This window comes from Leucoraja erinacea, chromosome 26 (genome assembly GCF_028641065.1).
Source record: "Leucoraja erinacea ecotype New England chromosome 26, Leri_hhj_1, whole genome shotgun sequence".
NCBI lineage: Eukaryota > Metazoa > Chordata > Chondrichthyes > Rajiformes > Rajidae > Leucoraja > Leucoraja erinaceus.
Genome location: NC_073402.1, coordinates 32,350,973 through 32,364,064, shown reverse-complemented (window position 1 = coordinate 32,364,064; position 13,092 = coordinate 32,350,973). Strand labels below are relative to the sequence as shown.

The 13,092-nt window shown below is 48.8% G+C and overlaps 1 protein-coding gene across 1 annotated transcript in view; it reads left to right on the top strand.

Annotated features, from left to right (window-relative positions):
- The first annotated feature begins 1,549 nt into the window (after positions 1-1,549).
- LOC129709581 (uncharacterized) overlaps positions 1,550-13,092 on the top strand; it is a 13,940-nt gene continuing 2,397 nt past the window's right edge. Inside the window, exons 1-6 of the mRNA XM_055656031.1 lie at positions 1,550-1,593; positions 2,750-2,914; positions 7,062-7,141; positions 7,681-7,885; positions 10,123-10,399; positions 12,951-13,092. The exon at positions 12,951-13,092 is cut by the window's right edge and continues 3 nt beyond it. Coding sequence (XP_055512006.1) covers positions 1,550-1,593; positions 2,750-2,914; positions 7,062-7,141; positions 7,681-7,885; positions 10,123-10,399; positions 12,951-13,092 — 913 coding nt within the window. The remainder of the gene's footprint in view (positions 1,594-2,749; positions 2,915-7,061; positions 7,142-7,680; positions 7,886-10,122; positions 10,400-12,950) is intronic.

Below are 13,092 nucleotides of genomic sequence, written 5' to 3'. Positions count from 1 at the left end.
GTCAGTGATCTGTAAATGCATATGTCTCTCTCACAACACTGTCACATCCTCAGCACCGGCCACAAGGTAAATAGCAAGGGGTGGGGATATTGGCAGCCCCCCCCCCCCCTTACCATAAACCAACTATCACCAGGACAATTACTGCTGAATTTATGGAAGGCTGGTATTATGTTCCTGATCCACCTTCTACTCCCCTCCTCGCCTGGTAGATGCCCTTGAGGTCATCAGCTGTGTGTCTCTGATGAGTGATGGCAGACACGCAGAAGGACTATTGATGTTGTGATGAGATACTCCAGTTAATTACTGCAATATAAACGTAAATACATCTTGTTAAATGTGTGATGCAGATCATCATTGATGCAACATAGTGTGTGAAAAAAGCTCGTAAATTACTGTATATAAAGAATAGTGGATAATTGGTGAGTAATACACACGATTCACATCGTATTCAAAGGGAACAAGACTTTATTTTAAGAATCAGGGTGGGCACGGTGGCGTGGCGGTAGAGCTGCTGCCTCACAGCGCCAAAGACCCGGGTTCGATCCTGACTACGGGTGCTGTCTGTACAGAGTTTGTACGTGTGTATAACCTGCCTGGGTTATCCAAGCTCTTCGGTTGTCCAAAGACGTACAGATTTGTAGGTTAATTGGCTTGGTATGAATGAAAGATAGTCCCAAGTGTGTGTAGGATAGTGTTAGTGTGCGGGGATCACTGGTCAGTGCGGACTCAGTGGGCTGATAGGCATGTTTCCGCATTGTATCTCTAAACTAAACTAAACTAAACTAACAAGACCTAATATTTTACTCATAGATGTGGTTACAGCTGCAGAACATTATCGAAAGAAATATATTTCTTGTCTACAGATTATTGAAGAGCATGTGTGAGGTTTCTCTCAGCCCTAGGCCCACACTTGAGGCAGAGATTGAGGCTCTTCCCAAAGATCATGCTGCACCTTCAGTCCGCACTAAAGTGAGGAAGACCATGGAGCAGAACAAAAAGTATACGCGCGAGGCAAGTGATCCCAAAACCGCCCGGCGCTGTTATAAAGTACCGGAAGGCCCTTCAGCCCACCCTGTCATGTTCAAGTCTAGTCCACCCTGAAATCATGGCTGATCTATCACATGCTTCTACTCTTGAATTTAATTTTTAACTTAAGGAAATCATTCTGAATCTGGATTAAACCAGCACTTTCAGGCAGTGTTTAAAACTGTAACCTTTTAGAGAACAGCTTTTCAAGTATTTCTGAGGCCTTGCCTTTTAGAATAGGGATGGCACAGTGCTGAGGTGGTATTCTTGGTGTCTTACAGTGTCAGAGACCCAGGTTTGATCCTGACCTCAGGTGCTGTCTGTGTGGAGTTTGCATGTGCTCCTTGTGACATCGTGGGTTTTCTCACGGTGTTCCGGTTTCCTCCCACACTCCAAAGACGTACGGGTTTGTAGGTTAATTGGCTTCTGCAGATTGTACATTGTCTCTAGTTTATAGGATCGTGTTAGTGTTTGGGGTGATCGCTGATAGGCGTGGACTTGTTAGGCCGAAGGGCCTGTTTCCATGCTGTATCTCAAAAGTAAAGTCGAAAGTAAAGAAAATACAGGGTGTGGTGGACACTGCCCGGTCCGTCACAGATACTGACCCACCCCCCCACACATTGCCCGGTCCATCACAGGTACTGACCCCCCCACCACACACTGCCCGGTCCATCCCAGGTACTGACCCCTCCACCATTGAAGGGATCTACAGGAGGCACTGCTTCAAAAATGCAGCCAGCATCATCAGAGACCCACACCACATTGGCCACGCTCTCATCTCGCTGCTACCATGGGGAAGAAGATACAGGAGCCTGAAAACTGTGACCTCCAGGTTCAAGAACAGCTTCTTCCCAACAATATGAGGCTCTTAAACACTGCACAACACTGACCTCAGCCCTAATCCAGCAACAATCTGCCATGTACTCTGTATAATACTACATACTTTGCTTTGCACTACTATGGTGTGGCTACCTGGTATTATTGATCATTTATTATAGCATCTACCACAACCAGAGAGCAGTGCTGAACTACTATCTACCTCTTTGGTGATCCTCAGTCTGTCCTTGATCGCACTTTGCTGGCTTTACCTTGCACTAAACGTTATTCCTTTATCAGATATCTATACACTGTAAATGGTTACATTGAAATCATGTATTGTCTTTCTGCTGATTGGATAGCACGCAACAAAAGCTTTTCATATATTGTATGTGACAATAAACTAAACAAACTAACTAATGTCAGTGAAGAAGGTTGTGAAAGATTGCAGCAGGATCTGGATCGATTGGCCAGGTGGGCGGAGGAATGGTTGATGGAATTTAATACAGAGGAGTGTGAGGTGTTACATTTTGGGATGTCGAACAAGGGCAGGACCTACACAGTGAATGGTAGGCCTCTGGGTAGTGATGTAGAGCAGAGGGATCTAGGGATCTAGGGGTAACTTTTTCACACAGAGGGTGGTTGGTGTATGGAACAAACTGCCAGAGGAGGTGGTTGAGGCTGGGACTAACCCATCGTTTAACAATCAGTTGGATAGGTACATGAATAGGACAGGCTTGGAGCGTTATGAACCAAGTGCAGGCAAGTGTTACTAGGGTAGCTGGGACATTGTTGGCTGGTGTGGGCGAGATGGGCCGAAGGGCCTGATTCCACACTGTATCACTCTATGACTCTATGTGCTGTACCTGGTGCCTGTGACCTGCTGGGCTCTTCACCTTGCTACCAGCCTGGATATCATTACAAGAAGGTGTCAAACTACACTAACACTTCATTCTTGTTTTTTCTTCCTGCAGAAATGCATCGAATGCAGCAGCTGCAAAGGGAGCAACCAACATCTGAAGAGAAACTACCAGGGAAGTAGTGAGCAAACTCCAGCATTCAAATCCTGCAGGTATTTCATTACATATTTTTAATCTAAAAAGAGTTATATCTGTCTAACCCTGCACCAGCCCAACGGTGTGAACATTGAATTCTTTATGTCACCTCAAGAAAGCCCTGGCCGACCCCCACCTACACTCCTCCCTTCCACTTTACATTCCTGAATAGTTAGTAGACAAAAATGCTGGAGAAACTCAGCGGATGAGGCAGCATCAATAGAGTGAAGGAATAGGTGACGTTTCGGGTCGAAGAATGGCCTCGACCCGAAACATCACCTATTCCTTCGCTCCATAGATGCTGCCTCACTCGCTGAGTTTCTCCAGCATTTTTGTCTACCTTCGATTTTTCCAGCATCTGCAGTTCCTTCTTGAACATTTCCTGAATAGTTGGAAATAATCAATCCTCAAGCTTCACAATTCACAACTCCCTAATTCATTTCTCTCACACCTTGTGTGTGTTCATCTTGCTCTGTCCAATCATCTCCCTCACTGTGTTCACCTACCACGCTTTGTCCTGCCCTTTCACTCTCCAGCTTTCGTTCCTCCCACCCCTGCATCAGTCTGAAGAAGGGTCCCGATCCAAACTGTCACCTATCCCAATTCCCCAGGAAGCTGCCTGGCCTGCTGAGTTACTCCAACACTCGGTGTCTTTCCCTGGTAAACCAGCACCTGCAGTTCCTTGTAATTAGCATAAACTCCTTGTTTAGTCCCTGACACACGCAGCAGCAACAGGGTTAGAACTGACAACTCTCGGGTGAGTCATAGAATGATACAGAGTGGATCAGGCCCTTCGGCCCAACTTGCCCCTACCGGCCAACTTGTCCCAACTAAATTAGTCCCACCTGCCTGCATTTGGCCCATATCCCTCCAGAATTGTCCTATCCATGTACCTGTCTAACTGCTTCTTAAACGTTGCGATAGTCCCTGCCTCAACGACTGCCTCTGGCAGCTCGTTCCATACACCCACCACCCTTTGTGTGAAAATGTTACCCCTCAGATTCTTATTAAATCTTTCCCCACGCACCATAAACCTATGTCCTCTGGTCCTGGATTCTCCTACTCTGGGCAAGTGACTCTGTGCGTCTACCCGATCTATTCCTCTCATGATTTTGAGAGTTAGATGTACTGAAGGTGCCTGCCACGTGTCTGTAGCCAGGGCAAGTGGACACAAGACTGGGCAGGGAGTTACTGTTGGGGCACCCCTCACGTAGAATACTTTATTGTCACATGTGACAAGTCACAGTGAATTTCTTTGTTAGCATACCTGGCCACGGGATACAAAGAGTTGCCCGTAAAGGGTGGTCACCAAGTTTTGTGCTGAGCTCCTGCTATTGTCTACGTGACAATGATCAGAGTCGGGGACTGATGTTTCCTGAGTGAAGCATTGTTCCACTCGTAGCGAGATGCAGCCTCGCGCTCTGTGTGAGGATGTGGTGGGGTTGATGACCTACTTCAGCGTTGAGCTTTTGCACACCAGATAGTGCGTATGCCCGTGGAACACTTTGTGTTAGTGCCTGGTGAGCTGCCGTCCATCCACACAGTGCCCTGTCACTTGGCAATCAGCAGTGGTCTCTGTACAACAACCTGGCACTGATCCCCCACTGCAAGGTCGCTGGCTCTGATCGCCTATATCAACCCTGATCAATATCTGCACAGGTCACACACAGACCAAGGTTCTCTTCCTGAAGCGTGCCTCAGGGATCTGTGTGGGTCCTTTGTTGTTTGTCATGTACATCAATGATCTGGATGAAGGTGTGGTAAATTGGATTAGTAAGTATGCAGATGATACCAAGATAGGGGGTGTTGTGGATAATGAAGAGGATTTCCAAAGTCTACAGAGTGATTTAGGCCATTTGGAAGAATGGGCTGAAAGATGGCAGATGGAGTTTAATGCTGATAAATGTGAGGTGCTACACCTTCGCAGGACAAATCAAAATAGGACGTACATGGTAAATGGTAGGGAATTGAAGAATACAGTTGAACAGAGGGATCTGGGTATAACCGTGCATAGTTCCTTGAAGGTGGAATCTCATATAGATAGGGTGGTAAAGAAAGCTTTTGGTATGCTAGCCTTTATAAATCAGAGCATTGAGTATAGAAGCTGGGATGTAATGTTAAAATTGTACAAGGCATTGGTGAGACCAAATCTGGAGTATGGTGTACAATTTTGGTTGCCCAATTATAGGAAGGATGTCAACAAAATAGAGAGAGTACAGAGGAGATTTACTAGAATGTTGCCTGGGTTTCAGCAACAAGGTTACAGGGAAAGGTTGAATAAGTTAGGTCTTTATTCTCTGGAGCGCAGAAGGTTAAGGGGGGACGATAGAGGTCTTTAAAATGATGAGAGGGATAGACAGAGTTGATGTGGACAAGCTTTTCCCTTTGAGAATAGGGAAGATTCAAACAAGAGGACATGACCTCAGAATTAAGGGACAGAAGTTTAGGGGTAACATGAGGGGGAACTTCTTTACTCAGAGAGTGGTAGCGGTGTGGAATGAGCTTCCAGTGGAAGTGGTGGAGGCAGGTTCGTTGGTATAATTTAAAAATAAATTGGATAGGCATGTGGATGAGAAGGGAATGGAGGGTTATGGTATGAGTGCAGGCAGGTGGGACTAAGGGAAAATAATTGTTTGGCACGGACTTGTAGGTCCGAGATGGCCTGTTTCCGTGCTGTAATTGGTATATGGTTATATGGTTATAAGTTTGTAAGTTAATTGGCGTTGGTAAGTTGTAAAAATTGTCCCCAGTGTGTAGGATAGGGATAATGTGTGGTCACTGATCGGTGCAGACACTATGTGGGCCGAAGCGCCTGTTTCTGTGCTGTATCTCTCAATTAAACTAAACTAAACTAAATATCTGGAGTGGGAGCCTTGGTCATGAAATTGTATAAACAGTGAATTAAAAATGGTTGAAGTTTCGGGCCGAAACCCTTCTTCAGACTGATGGGGGGTGGGGGGGAGAAGGGTTTCGGCCCGAAACGTTGCCTATTTCCTTCGCTCCATAGATGCTGCTGCACCCGCTGAGTTTCTCCAGCATTTGCAGTTCCTTCTTGAACAATTAAAAACAGTTGATGGACGGGCATGATCGACAATGAACTAAAGTGGACCTTGCTCGAAATGTTTATTTGTGTTTGTTGTTTCGATCATTCACAGAGCTTGGCATGTCCTTTATAGTACAGTAGCCCACAAGATTGTAACTTCCACAAGAGTTTGTGACAGTCAATCCTGTTTGACAAGTCAGTGAGGCCAAGCATGTGGCAGCGGGGTTTAAAATATCTGAATAAGGACCAGGGCCACAGCATCACAATGGGGTGATAGTTCAGAGAAACGTTCTGGAATAGAGCAGTCAAATTAACAACCCAAGCCTTGGAGCTTTGTTTATTTTCCTAAAGATGACTAATTCAGTTTAGGTTCAGGTTTGTCATTGTCACGTATATCGACGTACAGTGAAGAGCTTTGTTTTGCATGCTATCCAATCAGATTAGATAATATCATACATAAATATAAGCATGTCAAACTCCAGTACAATAGGTGGAGCAAGGGGGAAGATACAGAGTGCAGAATATAGTTCTCAGCATTGTAGCATCAGTTCCACAGACAAAGTCCAATGTCCGCAATGGGGTAGAGGTGAATCGGACAGTACCCTAGCTTATGGAAGGGCCGTTCAGAAGCCTGATAACAGAGGGGAAGAAGCTGTTCCTGAGTCTGGTGGTGCGGGCTTTCAAACTTCTGTACCTTATGCCCAATGGAGTAGAGAGAATTAGGTGAATACTGTTACACTTTTAAAGGAAATCTACTTTTGGAAGTGGATACAATCTGACTGTTAAAATACATTTAGGATATATATGTATGGATAGGAAGTGTTGAGAGGGCTATGGACCAAATAGGCAAATGGGACTAGCCCAACATTCCAACTTGGTTGGCATGGACAAGATGGGCCGAAGGGCCTATTTCCGTTCATTTCCTAAGAGTGGCACATTAGTGTCATGTCAAAGTTATTCTCCCCGTCAATACTACTTTTATAAAACTATACACAAAATATGGACATTGCGCAATCAGGCACGGAATGCCTGCGATAAGTATTTCAATGTTTGTATATGACATGATAAATATGAATTTATTAGGCAAGTCTTAGTGAAAGTTACACGGTGCATTTTACCAGTGAGGACCGACTGATAGAAAAGAAGCAAAGCCCAACCAGTGGGAGGAAGTATTCCAAGAAGGCCACAGATTATGACGATGGTAAGCCTGACACCAGCATTGTGATTGGTGAGCAAGATCAGAGAGAGACAGCATGGAAACAGGCCCTTCAGCCCAACTTGTCCACACCGGCCAACATGTCCCAGCTACACTAGTCCCACCTGCCTGTGTTTGGTCTGTATCCCTCCAAACCTGTCCTATCCATGTACCTGTCAAACTGTTTCTTAAACTATGCAATAGTCCCAGCCTCAACTACCTCCTCTGGCAGCTCGTTCCATACACCCACCACCCTTAGTGTGAAAAAGATGCCCCTCTGGTTTCGATTAAATCTTCCCCCTTTCACCCTAAACCTATGTCCTCTAGTTTTTGATTCCGCTACTGGGTAAAAGATTGTGCTTTCACCTCATCTATTCTATTTATGATTTTGTACCCCTCTATAAGATCACCCCTCATCATCTTGCAACCCCCCCCCACCAGGAATAAAGTCCTAACCTGCCCAACCTCTCCCTGTAGATGAGGCGCTTGATTCCTGGCAACATCCTCGTAAAATGATGCTGTAACCCCTTTGCATTTGTTCCCAGAGAGTGAGGGTCAGGCTGACACTGGGCAGGGTAAAGGTCCCCAGAGCAGATGTTACAGCTGTGGCCGCAGAAAGAGCAAGCAGGACGATGAGTGTTGTGGGGATCGTGGCAGTAAAGGTACCCGTGCCGCCAAGGACAGGTCAGACCAGCACTACTTTGACACCAGGATCAGTGACATCACCTCAAAGCACCTTCAGGAGAAGAGGTTAGTCATCACTTGACGTAATAAAAGGGAACTGCAGATGCTGGTTTACAAAAAAAGACACAAAGTGCTGGAGTAACTCAGCGGGTCAGGCAGCATCTGTGGGGAACATGGATAGGTGACGTTTCACAGAGTGCTGGAGTAACTCAGCGGGTCAGGCAGCATCTGTGGGGAGCATGGATAGGTGACGTTTCAGGTCGGGACCTTTGTTTCCACTTCATTCCTCTCCTGATCTCCTCGTTCTGACTTCATGCCATCTCTCGGTGGCTGCTACTCCCATGCAAATCAATGTCCCACCGTCTCCATGGCGACAGTGTCATGGCCTTGTGTGCGATGACGTCACCATAAGGTTTCAGTGACCTCATCAATCACCGTCAATGGTCGGTGCTTCCATGCCCCCTGTGCCCGGCACCTGCCCCCCCTCCCCCCCGGCCCGCTGATGAGTTGGCATCGGATGGAGAACTGTGGGTGCAGTGTAGTGTCTGCTTGAGGTGAGTCAAGGTGTGGCCTGGCGCATTGGGCAGGGAAGGGGCAGGTGTCTGAAGCCAAGGTGTGGCTTGACCCATGGGGGCAGGGGTCTGGAGCTATGGTGTGGCTTGACCCATGGGTGCAGGGGTCTGGAGCTATGGTGTGGCTTGACCCATGGGGGCAGGGGTCTGGAGGAAGGTGTGGCTTGACCCATGGGTGCAGGGGTCTGGAGCGATGGTGTGGCTTGACCCATGGGGGCAGGGGTCTGGAGCTATGGTGTGGCTTGACCCATGGGGGCAGGGGTCTGGAGCTATGGTGTGGCTTGACCCATGGGGGCAGGGGTCTGGAGCCAAGATGTGGCCTGGCCCGTTGAGGCACGAAGGGGGCAGGGGACCAGAGCTAGTGGGTATAACTGTGGCTCGCCGTGAACACCTGCCTATCCATGTTCTCCAGAGATGCTGCCTTATGGTTGGCACGGTGGGGCAGCGGTAGAGTTGCTACCTTACAGCGTCAGAGACCCGGGTTCGATCCTGACTATGGGTGCTGTCTGTACACAGTTTGTACGTTCTCCCTGTGACCACGTGGGTTTTCACGGGGTGCTCTGGTTTCCTCCCACACTCCAAAGACGTGCAGGTACCATGGAACGTGGGAGGTAAAATTGTAAATTGTGGCTGTGGTAGAATTGTAAATTGCCCCTAGTGTGTAGGATAGTGCTGGTGTATGGGGATTGTGGGTCGGCACGGACTCGGTGGGCCGAAGGGCCTGTTTTCATGCTCCATCTCGAAACGAAACTATACTAACCTGCTGTGTTACTCCACACTTTGTGTCTTTGATTGGAATATGATGCCCAAGCTAACCTTTCTGTCCTGGGCCACCTCTGTTACCAGAGTGAGGCCACAAGCACACTAGACCCAAGCAGGGTCTGCTCCGTGCATCCAAGCTCCTCCAGCAGTATTAATATTGTAGGTTGCCACAATATGCTGGAGTAACTCAGCAGGACAGGCAGCATCTCTGGAGAGAAGTAATGGGTGACGTTTCGGGTTGAGACCTTTCTTTAGACTGATTTCTCTAACTTCCAGTAACCCTTGTATCCACTCTCTCTCCGTCCCTCCTCCGCCCAAGTTGTACTAGCTTGAAAGTGATCTTGTTGAGTCTCATTGTCTGTAACTTGCTTTCACCTAAACCCATAACTAACCTGTTTCCTTTAACATTACTTTTTTGCATATCTTTCATTCCTTTGTTCTGTATCTCACTACATCACCGTCTATATATCTTGTTTCCCTATCCCCTGACTCTCAGTCTGAAGAATGGTCTCAACCCGAAACGTCACCCATTCCTTTTCTCCAGAGATGCTGCCTGACCCACTGAGTTACCCTAGCTCTTTAGTTTAGTTTAGAGATACAGCGCGGGTACAGGCCCTTTGGCCCACCGAGTCCGCACTAACCAGCGATCCCTGCTCCCCGCACACATTAACATTGTCCTACACCCACTAGGGACAATTTTACAATTATACCAAGCCAATTAACCTACAAACCTGTACGTCTTTGGAATGTGGGAGGAAACCGAAGATCTCGGAGAAAACCCACGCAGGTCACGGGGAGAAGGTACAAACTCCGTACAGACAGCACCCGTAGTCGGGATGGAACCCGGGTCTCTGGCGCTGTGAGGCAGCAGCTCTACCCGCTGCGTTATCGTGCCACCACTTTGTGTCACAGTGCAGGGAGGTTTCCACAGAGTGCTATGTACTGACGACTGTCCCTTGCCTTTGGCAGCCTCTTCCCATGGAACGCGGAGCAGAGCGGCAGGGTGTGGACCCGGCAGAGCTCTCTGCTTCTTCCCTATGAGTGGGAGGATGACTGTGAGATGATCGACTGGGTGATTGACCAGTACGTACAGGAGGACAGCAGCATCTCTGCCTTCTACAAGGGCAGGCTCATCCTGACCCTGAAGGACGCTCTGGGAATCACCACCGTGACTGCTGATGCAGGGAACCTCCCGAGAAGCCTCCAGGGTCACCAGTTTGAAGCAAACATCCCCATCATCCCAGAGGTGTTCTGCCGCACTCTTGTGTTTCACTTCATTGTAATCCCAGTAAAGACATGTTGACACAAGCACTGCTGATGCTGCTCAATACACACAAGGACACAAAGTGCTGGAGTAACTCACTGGATCATAGACAATAGACTATAGGTGCAGGAGTAGGCCATTTGGCCCTTCAAGCCAGCACTGCCATTCAATGTGGTCTTGTCTGATCATCCACAATCAGTACCCCGTTCCTGCCTTCTCCTCATAACCCCTGACACCCGTATTAATCAAGTAACTATCAATTTCTGTCTTAAACAATATCCACTGACTTGGCCTCCACAGCCGTCTGTGGCAGTGAGTTCCACAGATTCACCACCCTCTGACTGAAGGTCAGGCAGCATCTCTGGAGAACATGGATGGCGTTTAGGGGTTATGAGGGGGGGGGAAGGAAAGCTAGAAGAGAGGAAGAGAGTACTGAGAGGGGTGGGAGTAATTGGTGGGGTCCACTTGGAACACGGGAGGGGAGGGAGGGGAGTGGGGGAGTGAGTAAAAGTGAGGGGGTGGGGATGAGAGGGCAGAGTGACACTTTCCAGCGCGTCATTGTCTCCACTTTAGTGTAAAGATACAGTACATAAACACTCCGCAAAGACAGCTACTGGGAAACATGGGGGTGTGGTGGGATACATCCTTAGGGGTGACAGGTACTGAGGGTTGGTTGTGGGGAAGGGGCAGGGTGTGGGGGGGTGAGGGTGGGGGAGGGGCAGGGTGTGGGGGAGGGTCGTGAGGTTGAGGGGTGTAGGGGGGGTGTGGGGGGGGTGAGGGTGTGGGGGAGGGGCAGGGTGTGGGGGAGGGTGAGGGGGGGAGGGGGTGGGGGGGAGGGCAGGGTGTGGGGGAGGGTCGTGAGGTTGAGGGTGTGTGGGGGAGGGGGTGAGGGAGGGTGTGGGGGAGGGGTCGGGGAGGGGGTTGAGGGTGTGGGGGGGGGTGGGGGAGGTTGAGGGTGTGTGGGGGAGGGGGTGTGGGGGAGGGGGTGAGGGGGGGGGAGGGTCGTGAGGGTGTGGGGGGGGTCGTGAGGGTGAGGTTGAGGGGGGTGTGGGGGAGGGGGGGGGAGTGCGCTGAGTGCAGTTTAATGAAGGCTACAGGACACAGATGGCCTGCCAGCCAGTGTACACTGTATTCCACTGACACTACAGACGGAATGGCTGAACACAGGCTGGTTTCCATAGTGACAGGGAGCACTAACAGGCAGTGCATCATGGTGTGTAGCTCGACGCTGGTCTGACAATGCAACAATTCACACAGAGTTGAATTGTAGGTTTAGGCCCCTGTGTGTGCTAGACTCTCATTGCCCAGAGCTGCACCCTGCTTTCCACTGAGTTACACACAGCAATGTGCAACACAGCTGGACAAACTCAACGGCTCAGGCAGTGACTGACAGGGGAATGGGCCGACCATGTTTTGGGTCAGGATCTTCAGACCGATGGAGTAGGGGGGAGAAAACTGCTGGAGAAGGGGAGGGGGGGGGCGAGAATCATAGAAAATAGGTGCAAGAGTAGGCCATTTAGCCCTTCGGGCTAGTACCGCCATTCAATGTGGTCATGGCTGATCATCCACAATCATTACCCCGTTCCTGCTTTCTCCCCATATCCCTTGATTCCATTAGCCCTCAGAGTTTAATCTAACTCTCTCTTGAAAACATCCTGTGAATTTGCCTCCACTGCCGTCTGTGGCAGAGAATTCCACAGATTCACAACTCTCTGTGTGAAAACGTTTTCCCGCATCTCAGTCCTAAATGGCCTACCCCTTATTCTTAAGCCGGCAAGCAATAGGTGGAAGAAAGAACCCATTTCAGATGTTATGGAGAGAAGGCAAGAGAATGGAGATAGGAGGGAGAGATAGATCAGCCATGATTGAATGGCGGAGTAGACTTGATGGGCCGAATGACCTAATTCTACTCCTATTCCTTATTGCACAAAAGTGCTGGGGTAACTCAGCGGGTCAGGCATCACATAGAATCTTTCGATAGAGTCTTTTACCCAGAGTAGGTGAATAGGGTTAAGGTGAGGGGGGGGGGAAGATTTAATAGGAACCTCTGGGCAACATTTTCACCCAGAGGGTGGTGGGTGTAAGGAACGAGCTGCCAGAGGAGGTAGTTGAAGCAGGGATTATCACAACATTTAATGGAAAGTTGGACAGGTTAATTGCTTGGAGGAATATGGGCTCAGCAAAGATATGAGACAAATGTAGATGGGACACCTTGGTCAGCATGAATGTGTTGGGCCGAAGGGACTGTTTCCATTCTGTTTGTCTACATTACGTTTGAGTCGCAATTGTTTTATTTCTTATACAAAGATCTCAATTGTGTGGGAAGGAACTGCAGATGCTGGTTTATACCGAAAGACACAAAATGGTGGAGTAACTCAGCGGGTCAGGCAGGATTTTATGGAGAGAAGAAATGGGCGATGTTTCGGGACAAGACCCTTCTGCAGTCTGTCCCACTGAGTTACTCCAGCGTTTTGTGTGTAAGAAGCGAACTGCTTGCTGTGTTCTTGCTCATTCTGATGTTGCCCCCTTGCAGTACTGCTTCCCGGAATCTTCGACTGATTGCCAGCCATGTGAGGAAGAATGCGACAGAGAGCCCCAGACCCCACAAGACCCCAGCCCTGCGGCACTCTGTGACAGCGCAGCACAGACAGCTGGGCAATCTGATGAAAGCCACC